Raw genomic sequence first — 17,937 nt, 5'->3', positions numbered from 1 at the left:
GAAAGAGAAACAAAGAACCAGGAAGGAGGGTGGAGGATATCTCCGGAAAAGCTCATGGATATTTTATTCGTGCTGGGGGCCCAACGTCTTGTGTTTCAGCCCTGCATATGGTAGGGCTTTGCATGAGTGTGTGCAACACAGTCTTTCTCATATCCCTCCAGCCCTCACGCCACTGTAATTCAAACCTAAGCTGTGAATGGGAGTGTCACCTCTGATTCTGGTAGGAAATGAGTCGAGTAGGCCACATTCTTTAACCCCTGGCTGGTTTTTCATTTTAAAATTAGTCTGGTTCATAACTCAGAATGGCTTGTGTATGCCAAGTTTGTTTTGTCTATTCTAGGGCTGAGCGATTAATAGTAAAATCGGAATCGTAATGTGGCTTAGTGCGATATATTTACGTTCATCTGCTGTGTGTTGCAGAGTGAAGTACGGCATTGTTGCATGTGCATGTATACAGATATATATATATAGAGAGCTACGTTTTTTTGTTTAAAGCTTGGTTTGCTCTAAAGTCATCATGACAATTTTTAGTGTCTTATATTGCTATGTAATATTGCAGGTTTATCTTGTAGAGTTGAGAGTTGAAATCAGTTTTATGGTAATAATAAGCAATGACGCGGTTTGGCGGCAACCAATCGGAATGTAGAAGTGCTCCGTTTGAGAGAATCCCAGAGAACGCAGTCCTGTAAACTTTGGTTCCGGCCACTTTAGTTCCCAAGCAAAATAGAGGAGGTTGATCATTTGAATTTGATAAGAGGGCGCGCAACACTATTTATAGGCAAGATTTTCGTGCTAGAACACTTTTTCAGCGGGAATGCAAATTATAACAGCACTTAACCATGAACACAAAAGCCACACCACACACATATGGCTTTTAATTTATTTATTTCATTAGCAAACATGTCACTATAATTTTAAAGTTATTTCCATCAATCGATTTTCTGCATAAATAAAGACCGACATGCCTGTTTGCTTTGCGGCCCTTTTAAATAAAGTTTTAAAAAAGATCACACATTCGATCTACGTCAGAGCATCAGAGCGTCCACGAATCTTTCCACGGCGTCGTTGGCAGGGCGGTGAGAGCGAATTTTGCCGCTCTTGCCGGCGGCGGTGTGAACATACGGTTCCCGCTCTCCCTCCGTCTCTTCCCAAAAAAACCCCCAAAAAACGGAATTTGGGGAAAAAATAAAACGTATTTCATAGGGCCCTTCCTCTCCTCTCCTCTCACTGGTGTGAAGGCAGGGCAACCCGTCACTTACATAAGTGAGCGACATCCTGATGGATTTTGTGTGTGAAAAAAAATTAATTCAATCACATTTTTTTTCAGAAATGAAATCACAATTCATCAGTACAAAAACCATGCATGATTGCATGATTAAAATGAAAAAAATTGCATCTTTTTATCTCCTTACATCAAGTTCATAATATTGTGCCTCAGTAATCTGTTGTTTTATGTTAAGTCTAGTTTTGAATTTTTGTTCAGAGACTGAGCTGAACCTTTTCCAAGCCTTTTTCAGAGAATGCTGAGAAAATTGTCATCAGACTCCAATGCGTCAATAGCCAGTGAGCTTCTGCACTGAAACCCACATTAAATAGAGGAGGCGATAACACTTCCTCTCTTCTCGCTGTGCACCTGCCTTACATTTTCCCCACCCATGCTTACTGGATGCTTTACTCATATTGAAGAAATACAGAGATAAATAACCATTGGTTCATATTCTGGTGAGTTACACCATTGCATGTCAGCTTTACGGTGTCCCCTGCCCACCCCCAAGCTTTAACCTCATATGTCAGCAAACTACTTGCCTTGCAAACAGCTGCAGAACACGCCAGAGACTCATTCCCATCTACTGAGTAATGTTCCTTTGGTTGCACACGTGTTCTTTTGCTAATTAACTATGTGAACTGTCTAATGGCTTGTGGACTAGCTCCGCCATTACGTCAGGTAAAGCAGTGCTTTTATATTAAAGTCAGGAAATAAGTGGGTGGGAAACCAAGAATAGAGCCTCTTCTGTCTCCCATGCACCCACCCTCATCAGTCACTACACCAGCTGTCCAGGATACTCTGCACTGACTAGCAGAGATGATAAACGGTCTGGTTTTGAGTTGGGGTTTTGAATTGGCAACTCGGTACCAGATTTGTTTGTCAAGCACAATTGAATTTCGAGCATGAATGAATTTCTTCATGCTCTTAATTGTCAATAATTCACTTTAGAAACTTGCAGTCAGCTTTTCTGACCGTGTCCTTATTACAAGCAAACTGTATTTAATTGTAGTTTAGCTCATTTTTGTCTTTTTCGTTGTGTAGTTTGTTTTTGAAGATACATTTCACACAGCCTGACCTCTGTCTAATTTGGCTACCAGGCGTCTATCAACGTATCCCTAATATATCCACTGATCGACGCCTGCTTTCAAATGCTCCCGTGTGTATCTGTGTAAGTTGTTTACAAGCGTGGAGAAGGAGGATCGTTCAAATTTCATTGCATGTTGAATGACATTTATGTCTTCGTGACAGTTTATTGTTTAAAATGGTCCTTTCGTGTGTGTATCCTGGATGTTTAAAACAATGGGGCAGAACGTCTGCCTATGTCCAGAGTGAACTTTCCAACGTGATTGCGTAATGCCTGGCAGACCAGCACAAGACGAACAATTGTGGTTAAAATTAAGGGTGTCACAATTTTGATTTTAAATCAAAATCGATTGAAATTAATTCAAAATGGAATCGAATCGAATTAATGTCCTGATGCATGCAAATGAGTTAAAATCTCCCGGAATTTAGAGTGAACGAGCAAGAGCGAGCGTGAATGCCGAGACAGAAAAAACTGTGCTCCAAACCGTATTGCGGTTGTGCAGAGAGCGCTGTGTGCCTCATGAAGCGCATGCAAACGAACCCGGGTCTCTCACACCAAAGGCATGTGTCTTATCCACTGCGCCGCCACCACCACCCCTAGACATGAACATCTTGGATGGCATTGGGCTCAGTAAATTATCAGTAAATATTCATTTTGAGATGAACTAATCTTTTAAGAATCTGTTCAACAGCACTCAAAATGCTACGGGAAAATCACATATGGTATCATCACATCTTTAAAATTTCAGTACTGACTTGGTACCGAAGTCGATACTTTTGACAACATTAATTGACCTATAAGACTTTACAAGCACTGTTTTCGAGCTGCTAATCCTCTGTAATGAAATGGTTAAGATGATGCATGATCTCCCATCTCTGATAACACCATACCAGACTGTTTGGCCTCCTATCAAAGGGCTTAATGAAAGTGCATGGGCAGTTCTGTTTGTACAGCCCGGGGCACTTCTCCACGCTCAGCACTGGGCAAATAACACCCTCTGAACTCACCACTTTTACGTGTGCGGCGAGGTTGTTTGTCAGTTTGTGCAGCTGGGCTGCAGTAATTCTGAAGTGTTGTGCATGTTTGTGCTGCCAGTCACTCATCATATGATTAGGCAGCAGTTAGAGCAACAGGAAAAACCCTCTTTAAAGGACCCACTCCAGTGTGCACCGTTCATGAGCTTCATTTTACGGGAGCTCTGCCAGTGTTGGTAATTGTCATGTGATTGGTCATACGGTGTCATTTTTAGGTTTTTGGCACAGTGGATTGTTTTCAGGATTTTAAAATCATTTCTCCCCTGGCTGAGTTTTTAGATCTATCATGTACAGGAATATCTATTAGGGATGCACCGATGTTTCGGCCTATAATTGATATTGGCCGATAAAAGCAATTCTTTTCAATATTGGCCGATGATCAGGGCTGATTTTATCTTGTCGGTCAAAAGGGGCGGAAAAAACTTGTCAGACTGCATCTCATAAGCCCCTTTCACACATCGCGTTGATTGCACTGTGTGAAATTGAAAAATGTAAATTTTTTGGGATTTCTGGAAATTGCCAGAACACCTTCTGTGTGAATGCAAACACGGCCCAGGATTGATGCTGTGATCGATGCCGGGTTGGGGACCTAGTAACATTGGGGTGTTCAGTCCCGGAAGCCGTAATCAATGCTGTGTCGCAATGATGACGCGAGCCGGCTAGCTACAGCTCATTTGACGGTTAGTGAAACGGTACGAAATGCGCTAGTTTATGACTGAATCAGAGAAAAAGAGAAATCACTGCTCATAAGCAAACTTAAGACGCTGTTGAGACATTACATGTCACATCGATTAGGGATGCACGATATATCGGCCACGTTATCGGTATCGGCCGATATATGATCATTTTTAATCTTATCGTTATCGGCTCAACAAGAACATTTAGCCGATATCTAAAAGCCGATAAATAATTTATTATTTCCTTCTGCTGAGGCACTTTAGATGCGTACTGTTCAACATGATGCTTTTAAATTGTTTGAAATACGATTGAAATCACTTTAAAAAAGGAAAATCCAGTTAAAGTGCAAAATGTGCAGTGCAAGTCTGTCATATCGGCTACACAACATTAAAATAAGAACATCATAACTGTGTTTGTATCTTGACTTTTAATGAGGAGACTTTATAATCAGGCTCTCAAAAATTGTCTAAAAATTTGTATTTAGATTTATCGGCCAATATATCGCTTATCGGCTTTCAAATATAAAGAATTATCGTATCGGCCAAAATTGTCATATCGGTGCATCCCTAACATCGATGTCACGTGTCTTTACGGGATTTTTACGGGTGGTGTGTGAACGCACTCTCTGATTCCGGAAATCACTGGCAGTGTGAATGAACCAAAATCAAACGAACCTGGGTCAAATACCAGGTCACTTTATTGGTGTGTTTTCTGGAATCTCTGTGTGAAAAGGGCTATACTGTGTGTGAAAAAAAAAAAATCTTGTGTTGAATTTCGGGCTGTTGAAGTTAATTTGATGCATTAACAGTTAAAAAGAAAAATAGCAATGCTAAAGCTTGTTCTACTTGACCCTTTGAATCACCTGTAGGTCAAACAAGGGTTTCCAGATCTTCATTGTATTTCTACACCTAAAATTATTCATAGCGTTCCTCCCATCCAATAATAGTAAGGAGCTTCGTTACTTCTGATAAGAAACAAAGTCTCAGCTTTCAAATTTTGTTCATTTTGTTACAAAATTCAAATAATGCAAATGGCGGTTTGATGCTTTTAAATGTGACATGATCGATTGCTGTAGCATCAAGGATTTTCTTGTACCTTAATTTAAGTTATAACATAGATGTAAGTAGCATCTAAAGGTATGTTGTAAGATACAGAAAAACTTTTACTACAGGAGTTATCCCCTGTTTAAGGTTTTTTAGTGAGCTATAATAACTAAATAATATAAATAAAAATTTGTCATGAAGACAAGCGTTTATAAAGATTACCTTATGTTGTAAAAACATCAGTTTTTATTTGAGTGTAATTATTGAATTTGATAATAAATAGGTGTTAAATATAATCGTTTAGGCTCTGTTGTTCATTTAAACCTCTAAAATTATAGTAATGTTATGTACCAAATAGGGATGTAAACGGTTAATCGATTATCGATTAATTGTCGACAAGAATTTACTTGATTAAATGAATTGTCGGCTAATTGAACATTGCGAAAGTAACACAAGATTCTCACGTGAGAGACCCTGCATAACAAAAAAAAAATGTTTTTGAGGCGGTCAAAACGGATTGGACTACCAGCTAAGCTATACAGCGTGCTAACCTCGAAAATCCAGCTGTATACTAAAAATAACTTAGCTCTCCTTATTAGCTAGGCTCCTTGCATGCTGGATAATAACTTTTTTTTAAAGCTGGGTGTCCAACATTAACGGCGCTGTGTTGGACAGGTTTGAACAGCGGTGTGCCATGAGTGAGAGCGTGAGAGGTACACGAGAGAGGTAGTGTTGCGTGAATGCGCTATGGCGCTCTGCAATCAAATACGATTTTAAATCTTAGTAAAAAAAATTTTTTAAATCAATTTATGGCGGTCAGCGTTGATATTGTGTCGGGCTGCCACAAGTGAAATGAATGTATGGGAAACTCTGCCATCTAATTTTACCAAAACCTTCCTCAGGGATGATTTATGTTATGTTAAGTTCTATATTTGAAGTTTCCAGGTCTAGTAATCTTACTGTTACCTTTCTCAGACCAAGGGGGATTATAAATGCTCGCTGCTGCTAATGTTCATATAAGTGTTTGCCAGATAGATTATTATATGTTGGCTTAATATAGTGTAGGCTAAGCCTACCCATATAGATTTTTATTTAAAATGTATTTTATGTTGCTGAATGTTTCACATGCAACAGGTGAGCCAATGCACAATTATTTTTTATGTACTTTAATTTTCTGTACATAATTTATTTTGTTAAACTACATAAATGCCATTCCATTATCTGTACCGTATACCAACTGTTACATTAAAACATCAATTGCGCAACATGTATTTTTATTCAGTATAAGCAATATTTTGCTTTTAATGTTAAAGACACTATTGATACTGGGAGAAATTTATATTCTCAGGAAAATAGGCGCTTATCAGTTAATCGATCGATAAGGGCGATCAACTAATGATAATGAATTAATTGATAATTTGCATCCCTAGTACCAAATGAGAGGGTTCCCTGTATAGTCTACAGCATTAGTTGGGAGTTATTACAGCATTAGATCGGTATCGGCATATACCATTCTGAATAATCGGCTATCGGTATCAGCGGAGACATTTTCTATCAGTGCATCTCTTGTTTAAATGTTCTCCCCACTCATTATTTTCTCAAATCAGTGACTGATTAATAGTTGCCACCTAAAACTATGTATTTTCAAAATTGACTAGCCAGTGTGTTGCATGAACTCGTCTACTACACTCAAAATAAGACAAAAAAATAAAATGGGATTTGGGAAAAAATAAAACCGATTTCACAGGGCCCTGTAAAGGCTGCTGAAATGTTAAAAGGCTGAATACATTTTAAAACATTTTTCAAAAACAATATTACATTTTTACTGTATTTCGACCAAACAAATGCAGCCTTGGCGAATGACTTATACAAACATTTGCTGACGCATGAATGGTGAGTAAATAGGATAAATAGAGACCTATTGATTTGGACTTTCTTTTTTTGAAAGCACTAAAAAAATTGGCTAAAAGCCATTGGTTACATTTGTCATTTGCACTCAATAATTAATGGAAAAAATGTCCATCTGCTGCGCCGAGCATATAAAATCCTGTCTTGTGAAGTAATTGCTTTAAATGGAGGGGATGTTACAGCCCTGCCTGCCTGTGATAAAAGTTGTGTCTGACAGCAAAGTTTCTGCCTCCGTTCCTCCTTTGTTTCCATGGCTACAGATGTGGAAAGCTCTTAAAGGGAAGCTAGGGTGGTGGAGCTTTGAAATATCTGCTGCATGTATATTTGATTACTCTGTGACTGCTGTAGCTGGAGCTCTGCCACTCCTTAGGGATCTGCCTCAGCTCCGTCATACCTGCGGACTTTGATCTGAGCCTCTTGTGCAGCGCGGCACCTCCACTCGGGTTATTGGTTGCCACAGTAACCGTTATTGGGAGGTGATGGACAGCCTGGAGGCTGAAGACGTGATGGACTATGGAACCACCCTCCCCCACTCTCTCCATCTCTCCCTGTGAATGCCGAGATGAATTTCACAGCTAATGAGGCAGTGCCCTCCCCAAGTCATGGAGCTGTGTGTGGATGCTAACAGAGGTATGCCGTTTGGCTCTTCTGTCCACAGCGATGAATTTCCAGCTCCGTGACCTTTGAAGATCCTGTCCTCTTGGCTCATTATTAGAGCATAAACTACACCAAGCATTAGGGCAGCACGAAACCTCAGCGTAGTAGACCAATTAGTGGCTGAGCTTGCCTGACTCCTGTTCTGTAGGAACTGGCTGCATTTCCTTCTTTTCAGCCTGTTTCTTCATCACTGTAATGTCAGTTGGATTTCAATAAATATACTTCTGCAATGACACTGAGAATACATAATAAAAAAGGAAGCAAGTATTTTTTGCTGTCTTTACTTTGCTTTTTTTTTTTTTTTTCCTTTCCTGGGATCCCAATTTTAACAGAAACGCTGGCAAGCTTTTCTTAGATGTGCGAACTGGGATTGAGGAAAGATACTTCTGTTGTCATCAGCAGGATCCAGCCATAAATTTTTTTGTGCTTCACAGGCAGTGTTTTTTCATTGTGCCTTTATAGTACTTAAAGTGATAGTGAACCCCAAATGTACTCACATTTCAAAACTGAATGACTTTCATTCTTCTGCAGAACTCAAAAGGAGATATTTCAGTTGTTTTGTCCATGAGTCAATGGGGTCAAAAACAACATTGAACCCCATTGACTTTAGTTGTGTGTGGACATGCTCTTATTTTTGTTCAGAAAATGACAATCCTCATTTTTGACTGAACTGTCTTTTTAACTGTTCGCCTATGTAATTACACCAACATTATTGAACAATGCAATAAGCGATTGCACTTAAAAGGTTTTTCAGCACTGTAGCATAGCTGTCAGATAAAGTTTAACGAGTTATTAACGGCGTTAACGCAAACCCATTTTAACGGTGTTAATTTTTTTTATCGCGCGATTAACGGTCTTTTTGTCCTAGCAAACTTTGTAGTTTTTTCACATGGTTTTGCCACAGTCGCGTCCTGATCCATTTTGGCGTCTCGCGCTCGTCATCCACTCAAAGCCGGCTCGCAAGCTGAAACGTGTGTTTGCGGCGTGCCTGTTATTTTGTTTCCGGTCTAGCTAGATCCACTTGCGCTTTGGTCGAAGAAGCAACAAAACGTCCTCGCACGGCGCAAGCCATTAAAATGAATAGGCTTCAGAGCGCAGCGCGAGGACGTTTTGTGCCACGCACACTCGTTCCGGCTCACGAGTCGGCCAAACAGTAACGTTACGTTTTGAGTGGATGACGAGCGAGTTTACTTTTAAAAAGTTGCCAAATTGTCCCATTGACAAGACCAAGTGATCTGTGTGTTTTGTCATTGTGAACTGAGCTATCATCATCATCGCAGCACGTCCAGTCTGAACACCACTTGATGATGGCCAAGCAAACACACACAGATGATGCAAATTCTCCACCCTCTCGTCAATATCAGGACCTCGTCAGTATTTCTTTCACCCTTTTATTGATGGACAGTGGTACATTGTGTGAGAAATTATTTATATGTGCTAGTGTGAAATTGAACACTATTCCAATGTTATTTTCAGTAATAATAATAAAAAAAACATTTGCTCTAAACAAGCCAATCCACTTTTCTATGTTGATAAGAGCATTAAAATGAGAAAAAATAATGTAACAAAAAGAAATCAAAAGACATTTAGAATAGATTCAAATGTGCGATTAATTGGCTTTATGCACAGCTGCACTACTTCCTGAACTTCAGTCAGCTCCTTGTTTCCTGTCTGCCATTATTGGCCAAGCTTGATTAATTCAGGTGTGTCTGATTATTGTTGCCGTGACTACTGAGGTCAGGCACACCTGAACTAATCAATTTGTTCAATAATGGCAGACAGGAAACAAAGGAGCTGACTTAAGTTCAGAAAGTAGTGCAGCTGTGCATAAAGCCCATTGCTAGTTAAAGGGTTAGTTCACCCAAAAAATGAAAATTCTGTCAGTATTTACTCACCCTCATGTTGTTCCAACCCCGTAAGACCTTCGTTCATCTTCGGAACACAAATTAAGATATTTAGGATATTAAAATCGCTCCTGCATACAGTCCATAGGCTTCTTGAGGGACTGGCTCTTGCTGTCCTCGAAAAGTAATTGAAGACATCGTTAAAATAGTCCAAGTGACTACAGGGGCTCAATCTTAAGTTTATCAAACGACGAGAACACTTTTGTGCGCAAAAAAACAACAAAAATAACGACTTTATTTCAACTATTCACTTCCTTCTCCATAAGCCTATAGTCCGTTAACGTAGTGTGATTGCGTAGAGCTACGTCACACGTAGGCTCACTATTGGCCGACGCTGGTCATGTGTGTGTGATGCGTGTGACGTACAATAACAGAAGCTTACGCTATTAAACTAGTTAGCTGACTCGCGCAGAGGGAGAAATAAACGAATAGTTGAAATAAAGTCGTTATTTTTGTTGTTTTTTTGCGCACAAAAGTGTTCTCGTCGTTTGATAAACTTAAGATTGAGCCCCTGTAGTCACTTGGACTATTTTAACGATGTCTTTTATGACTTTTCAGGGACGGCAAGAGCCAGTCCCTCAAGAAGCCTATGGACTGTATGCAGGAGCGATTTTAATATCCTAAATATCTTAATTCGTTTTCCGAAGATGAACGAAGGTCTTACGGGGTTGGAACAACATGAGGGTGAGTAAATACTGACAGAATTTTCATTTTTGGGTGAACTAACCCTTTAACTATGACATTAATGCGATTAATCGCAATTAAATATTTGAATCGTTTGACGGCACTAGTTTTTAGGTAATCGTATAAAGCGATGAAAGGAACAGTTTGCGACCATTCTAATGTTTTAGCGTTCATAAATTGGACAAAGTTGTTTGCAATGTCATGTTGAGCAGGATTCATTTGTACTGTTCCTGTTCTGACAGCACGCACGAATTAGTCATGGGAGAAAAAAACTCTTTAGAGGTAGAACGGCCTTACCCTGTTTGTCCAGCAACACACTCAAACCACACAATTCAGAGTCAACCATTGTCGAGCTGCACTGCAATGATGTTTCCTGTTGACTGCAGTGCTTCAGCTTTTACACTCTGCACTGATATGCTCATTTTTCTTGTCTAAAATGATGCAGGTCATTGGCTTCCTATTACTTTGTCCTTCGTGTACACAGTACATTTTTGGTAAGATGAATATTGCTGACCACACCTGCACCCTCTCACACCACGGCGTGTCAAACATGAGCTGACACCAAACTTCTTCACAAATGCTGCTTCTCTCAAGTGTGCCAAATCCCATTGAAAAGCGTAAAATAACATTTCAGCCTTAAACAGAATGGCCTTTGATATTTTCACCTTAGGTTAAGGCTAGCAAAGAAAACAAAGTCTTTCAGGCAGACGCTTAAGCTTTACATATCCAGGGAAAAGCTGTGGATTTGGGGTGCTGACTAAGGTCCTCAACTTCGTTGAAAGGGGAAGTCTGTCTGATTTATTCTGTGCTGGGGTATTCCTCTTGGGGTGTTTGAGGAAAGGGATCCTGATCATTTCAGTTAGTTAGTGGAATGAGGCCCAGCTTTCTCTCTAAAACGCTCTCTTTTCAGATAAAGGCTGTTTTCAGAGTCAGATTTTAAAATATTTATTTTCCAAATTCATACATAACAGAGCAAGTGGTGCATCTGTTGATCTAACTAATTTGATGTTTGTTTTTTTCTTCTTTCAGTATTATGTGCCAAGAATCTGGCAAAGAAAGACTTCTTCCGTAAGTATAACTCATTTTACCTCCTCATTCATTATTTTAATCCTTTGTGTACCTTAAAAATGTGTTCACACTAAAATTAAAATGTTTCCTTTTGGTGGCCCTCTTTCACTGCAGACCTGCATGTTATTACAATAAATTGGGCTTTGAATCTTTAAAAATGGACAGAAATGCTTCTCCGAAGAAGTTCATGACAATTGACCACTGCATTCATAGTTTACGAATGCAATCTGGTAACTTTTTGAGAGAGAGAGAGAGAGAGAGATACTGCTGTGAATTTGATCAACCATTTCATCGAAAATATCCTATTTGTGAATTGAATTGTTCTTCGAGATATCAATGCTTCTCTCTTTAACTTTCATAAATGTGCCAAGGAGAGTATGAGTGGGTCATCAGTGAATAATAACTAATGTTTTGGTCTGTTATTGCATTATTTCAGAAGACTTGAAATGTGGAGCATGCATTGTTAACCACTTCAGTAATGCATTCAGTTGCGTTTAAAGTTCACATTTATATTCACATTTATATTGAAAAGAGTAGCCAGGTTTTTCCTCAAATTGACCTTTTTTGTTTCATATAGAGTCAAAGGAGTTTGGAATGTCATGTATGTGACGACATTTTCGGTGAACTTTTACTCTACTTTAAATCCTTCACATTCGCAGAATTGGCTGTATAGGAGCTGTTTGTGATTCTGTAGCTCTGGAACATTAGAGCTTCTCTCCTCTGAGTTGTTTAGAGCCGCCCACTGGCTGCTTTTATCACTGGGGGAATTCACATCCTCATTCAGTGGCTCCTCATCAGATTCCACCCACTTCAGCATGAGGACACTTCACTGTTCTGGAGCCTGGGCTCTCGGTCCCAGCTGTTCTGACTGACAGGCTTGTTTGCCCCACTGGCCTCGTCAGTGTGTGTCCCACATATTATTCAAATGTCTGGTGTGCGTCATTCATAGATCCTCTTTCTGTGCCATGGCCATTATGCTTCTCGTATAACAAAAGGCTCATGACAATGTATGACGAAGACAGGCAAAACAAGTCCAATTGTCCCTGGTAATTATACAGTGAATTATTAGTATTTATGTTTTACAGCAGATGCAGTATGCATTTTTAAGTAGTCTTTTTCTCCCCACTCAAATAATTTCAGTTAAAAGACTAAAAGACCACCAACTGAATGGTTCACACAGCATGTGACTTTCAATAACCCTAAGCAAAACGCATTGCCAAGTCTATAACTAAGCAACACAATACAGGACTAAAATTATCACAAATGTGAGATAAAATTAAACATTCACAACAGTAATTAAAATATAATTGCAGTTGGCAACAAACTGGAAAATGACTGTTGATGTGTTTTTTGCGGATTTCATCTTAGTCATGTCATATATGCTAAAAAAAAAAAATTACTCTTTTGAGCTGGTTGTTTTAATAAATCAGTCAAGCAAGCACCTTCACGAATCAGTCTCATACTAAGTTTTCAGTTTGAATAATCTATCACCTCATTAAGAAACATCCAAATATGTAATCATGTAACAAATACTGTTGGTTGTTGTTTTAGCATGTACACTAACATGTACTGTTCAGTCACCTATGCCAACCAATTGTAAGTTGGGATCTGTATTAGTGGAGAATTTTGCTTGGGTGTGGTCAGTGACATGTTGGAACAATTTTTTAGTCAGGCCAAAATACTCTCAAGGCTGGAATACACTACATGACTTTTGCCCAAATTGCCAAAAGTCAGCTTGTAGCTCCCAAGAGTCGTCGTTTTGCAGATAGTGGCCTGTCGGATTTGACAAATGTTTACAGAAAGTTGTGTAGTGTATGATGGGCACATTTACTTTCCACTTTTATCAAATTTTTTTTTTTTTTTTTGCTGCTGACTATGAATACACCCAGTGAAACATTTGATATTTTGATATAACGAGGCATGTGTTTCTTGCTCATTCAAAATTATGGTGGTAATTGATGCTCAGTTGTCTAGTCGTGTATGATGCCTAGTTTCTTTTTATGAAAACATAGTCAGAAAAAGTATAATGCCTAGTGTTTTCACACTAAAAATCATGTAGTATATTCCAGTCTTTACAGAACAGTGACATTTATGCGGCATGGATACAGTCAAAATCCCTGGAGTGACCGCATCAAGGAGGAACACAATTTTAGACTAACCAATGCATGTGAAATGGATTACAGAGACTTTAGTAATGTGGTAGCTCCATGGTCATTCTTACAGGCAGTTGCAGCAAATTGTTAGAGAGTCTGACTTGAAACCCGAAGGTTGTGGGTTGGAGTCTCAGTACTGGCAGGAAATGTAGGTGGAGAGTGAATGAACAATGCTCTCTACCACCTTCATTACCTGCAACTGAGGTGCCCTTGTGCCCATAATCGCTCACTGGACACCCCAGCAAAAATGGCTGCCCACTGTGTTTGTGTTCAATACTCATTGGTGTGTGTGTGTGCAGTGAAAAGCAGAGCATAAATTCTGAGTATGCGAAACAATACTTGGTGACACGTGACGTCACATCACCTTTTTGATCTAGGGCTCTGGAGAAAACAAAAAATCCAAACATTTGCAGTCTATCTAAATTCTTGGAGCTGTCATTGTGGAAGCTGCTTAGCTGTCCAGAATGTACATATTCTTTCAGAGGACAGTGTGTGACGGCCGAGTTTGTCCCCTGTTGTTTATTTGTATTCCTGCCACACTGTCGTTCTGCTGCAGGGTTGCCTGATCCTTTCGCCAAAGTGGTGGTGGATGGCTCGGGTCAATGCCACTCTACAGACACGGTCAAAAGCACATTGGACCCCAAGTGGAATCAGCATTACGACTTGTGAGCAAATTTCCTTACTAACGGCATAATGTCCTTAGTGGTATTCATAATGTTGTGCACTTTCAGTCATTTAGTTAATCTTTAAAATAATGTTAGCTAGTTATTTGAAACAGAAGTTCACTGGAGGAACTTGCTAAATGGATTTTTTCCGCAGGTATATTGGGAAGACAGACTCAATCACCATTAGTGTATGGAACCATAAGAAGATCCATAAGAAGCAGGGGGCGGGTTTCTTAGGCTGTGTGCGGCTCCTGTCCAACGCCATCAGCAGACTAAAAGACACAGGCTGTGAGTGTGACACTTTTTATAGCCTGCCGTAATCTCGTCATTGTGCTTTATCACGGTGGTTAATCGTTTCTCTGCATTCTATAAAAGTTTGATAACTTCGTACATCAAAATTTTGATTACACCATATTATCCGTCTCACCATCAGACCAGCGTTTAGACTTGTGCAAGTTGAACCCATCTGACAGTGATGCCGTCCGTGGACAAATCGTTGGTATGTATTGAATTGTATGTATTGGTAGAACTTGTACAAGCTTAACTCCATTTAGCTTGTACAACTTTTCAGGTACAATGGCCCCAAAATGTATTTAGCAACTTCAGCAACACTTTTAAATGGATGTCTTTGCACTGGATAACAAAATATCAAACCAGGTGTTCATTTTGAAGAAAGATAACACAAGTAGTCTAAACATTTAAGACGACATTTTACGTCCATAAAAGTGTAATTCTGAAAAAAAATTATTTCTTTTAATGCAATTTAGTTCATACTTTTTTATGTATGGTTTAAATTTCCAAATACTTTGTGACCACTTTGGAAAATTGAATATAAATTCTCAAATGAAAAACAATTGTTCATCACTAAATCTGTTCTCACATTTCTGCTAAATGTAAAGCCTCAATGTGAAGACTGTTCTTAACCGTTTTCTTCACTTTTGTAGTGAGCCTGCAAACCAGAGACCGAATTGGCAGTGGAGGGCCTGTGGTCGACTGTAGAGGACTAGTAGAGAATGAAGGGTGAGTCGTCTTCTGTCCTGAGGATACACATTTATTTAGTACTGGAACTGATAGATAAAATAGGAAGCACTTTATTTGAGCTTCCTAAAGACCCGCTAGTTTCACACTTCATCATTGTTTAATCATCAATACTTAGTCTGTACATTTGGCCCAGACGATTGTAAGACGATCATGATATTACCTATCCACACCTACTGTATGTGGCCTGTGTTAAATCAGCTGAAAAGTCATTCTGGAAAGGTTACATGAACATTATTACATGTCATGAAAGATAATGAAATGACTTATTTGTGTAGGATAGGTCCTGAGACAGTTGTTGAAATATTAGGGGCAGTTTTCTATTGTCTTTAATGTTTATGTGTCTGTGTGCTGATGTAGCTGGGTTTTCACATCTGATCTGTATATGTTTTAGGCCGGTTTTTGAGGATTCGGGGCCCGGGCGGCCTCTCAGCTGCTTCATGGAGGAGCCCATGCCATACACAGATCCCACAGGGGCCGCAGGCGGAGGTAACTGCCGTGCACTTGAGTCACCCAATCAGGAGCAACGACTCCAAGCACAACGGATCAGAAACCAAGATTCCCGAGGGCACGCACACACACCTCAAAACAGACCACACGGACACCAGTCCCCTGACCTCCCTGAGGGCTATGGTAAGTGTGTGCGTTTTAGCAATGAGTCAGCATGATCGAGTTAATGAAGTTTACATATGAAGAGTTCAGATGCAAAAGCCTCTAAGTGCCATTTGAAATTTTCTTGTAAAATTATCATTTTTATCAAGCTTGTATATTTAAGTTCAGTAATTTCACTTAACTGACAATTAATAGGTAATCTTCATTTTTTTACTTTTCAGAAATTACTGAACTTAAATATACAAGCTTGATAAAAATTGTCATTTTAGAAGAAAATTTCAAATGGCATTTAGAGGCTTTTGCATCTGAACTCTTCATATATATATATATATATATGTATGTATATGTATGTATGTATATATGTATGTATATATATATATATATGTATGTATGTATGTATGTATGTATATATGTATGTATGTATGTATATATATATATATATATATATATATACATATGTGTATATATATACATATGTATATATGTGTGCATATATATATATATATATATATATATATATATATACATATGTATATATATACATATGTATATATGTGTGCATATATATATTATATATATATATATTAAATATATATTTTATATTTATATCTTTTTTTTAATCAAATTGTTTTAGCTCTTTATTTTTAGTGCTGGTGCTTATTGATACACTTCAAATTGCCTGGTGTGAGCAATTTTCCTGTCATTATTTTTAATCTGCAAGTCACTGATTTTTTTTTTTTAAAGTGATAATTTTGCAATAAAAGATTTATATATAAATATTTCTCAAAAAATATGCAGTTTGCTCTTCTCAGTGTGTACCGTATACATGATCTCTTACCCTCAGTACTGCTGAAGTCCACTGAGACTAATACAGCTTAGTGCTCTGGGTAGAGGCTACTGAAGTGCAGTGAACCGGAGAGACTGAGCTCTGAAAGAAGTCTATTCTATGTGGCACTGCTGCTTTAGCTGAGCCGTGTGGCTATTGCGGCCCGCAATATACAGGTGGATTGGCTGTGGTAAAGCCTCTCATTGGAGTGTAACCGTGCCTGACCCTGCTGGTGTTGTGGTCGAGTCCTCTGCCGTGACCAGTGGACGGCGCCAGTGTAATTAAATCTCAGACTAGACATGCCACACTAGCTGTGTGCAGTCTGAGAACTGGATGCTCAGCGTCCCATTGCAATAGCCCTGGCGCTCATTCAGGTTACGTGTAAACGTCTGTATGAGTTAGCTGATGCTCATTCACTCTTGACATGTGTCTCTTCTCTTTTCTAATTCAGAGCAACGGACCACTGTGCAGGGCCAGGTCTATTTTCTGCACACACAGACTGGCGTGAGCACCTGGCATGATCCCAGAATACCCCGGTAGGTTTAATCACCACCCGCCTTTGCTGAAATAACGATTGCCCCTGTTTGATTTCTCCTCACTGCCATTGTGATACTGCTCTAATCATAGCTCTTTAATGTCCACAATCAGCTAACTTGATCATCAGCAATCTCACTTAATAGCTGCTACTGTTGACAGTGCAAGGCTTGATAATTTGCTCATCATCGTGGTGATGATTTCAGGAGCATCAGGAAAGACAGCCTGTTAGTGATGGGAACAACTCAGGGTGGGAAATCGACACATGCTTATTGCACAGTGGCAGGCTATTTTACCTTATCCTTAACTGTAGCGTGTGACCTCAAATGGGCCTTTTTTTAGATTGGCCCAACAACTTACTTGTATATTAAACATGCACGTGTAATGTTTTGAAAAAGCACTTACTGTATTTCAAGTTATACAGGGATTCTCAGCTTTAATGTATGTCCAAACTTGTAAAAGGCTTCAATCAGTTGTTGAGGGTGCATGGAAAAACTCAAAAAATCTTCATCACTGATGGACTTTATTGAGGATCTTCCAGACAACAAGTTGATGATCTTAATTAATTTTCTTAAATTCAGTTGTAAATCATATGTTTAGCTGAACCAGTAGTGTATCATAAAGTTGATGAATACATTGTGGCTTTTCCCAGCTGTCCTTAAACTAACGTGGCATACAGAGTTTAGCATCTTTCTCCTTTGGTTTTGTAACCAGTATCACCAACTTGGAAAGGGAAAGCATGTCTGCTTCACAAAAAAAAAAAAAATCTCTGCACTCTGGGA

The 17,937-nt window shown here is 39.1% G+C and overlaps 1 protein-coding gene across 3 annotated transcripts in view; it reads left to right on the top strand.

The window, feature by feature from the left end:
* The window catches only part of smurf1 (SMAD specific E3 ubiquitin protein ligase 1), a 42,467-nt gene that overhangs the window by 14,345 nt on the left and 10,185 nt on the right, over positions 1-17,937 (top strand). For all 3 annotated transcript variants that reach the window (XM_039686279.2, XM_039686282.2, XM_039686281.2), the window contains exons 2-8: positions 11,289-11,327; positions 14,037-14,145; positions 14,300-14,433; positions 14,579-14,644; positions 15,090-15,165; positions 15,578-15,816; positions 17,073-17,157. In XM_039686279.2, coding sequence (XP_039542213.1) covers positions 11,289-11,327; positions 14,037-14,145; positions 14,300-14,433; positions 14,579-14,644; positions 15,090-15,165; positions 15,578-15,816; positions 17,073-17,157 — 748 coding nt within the window. The remainder of the gene's footprint in view (positions 1-11,288; positions 11,328-14,036; positions 14,146-14,299; positions 14,434-14,578; positions 14,645-15,089; positions 15,166-15,577; positions 15,817-17,072; positions 17,158-17,937) is intronic.

This window comes from Pimephales promelas, chromosome 3, assembly GCF_988280905.1.
Source record: "Pimephales promelas chromosome 3, fPimPro1.hap1.1, whole genome shotgun sequence".
NCBI lineage: Eukaryota > Metazoa > Chordata > Actinopteri > Cypriniformes > Leuciscidae > Pimephales > Pimephales promelas.
Note: the sequence above shows the minus strand (reverse complement) of the source record. Positions and strands in the feature narration are given on the sequence as shown.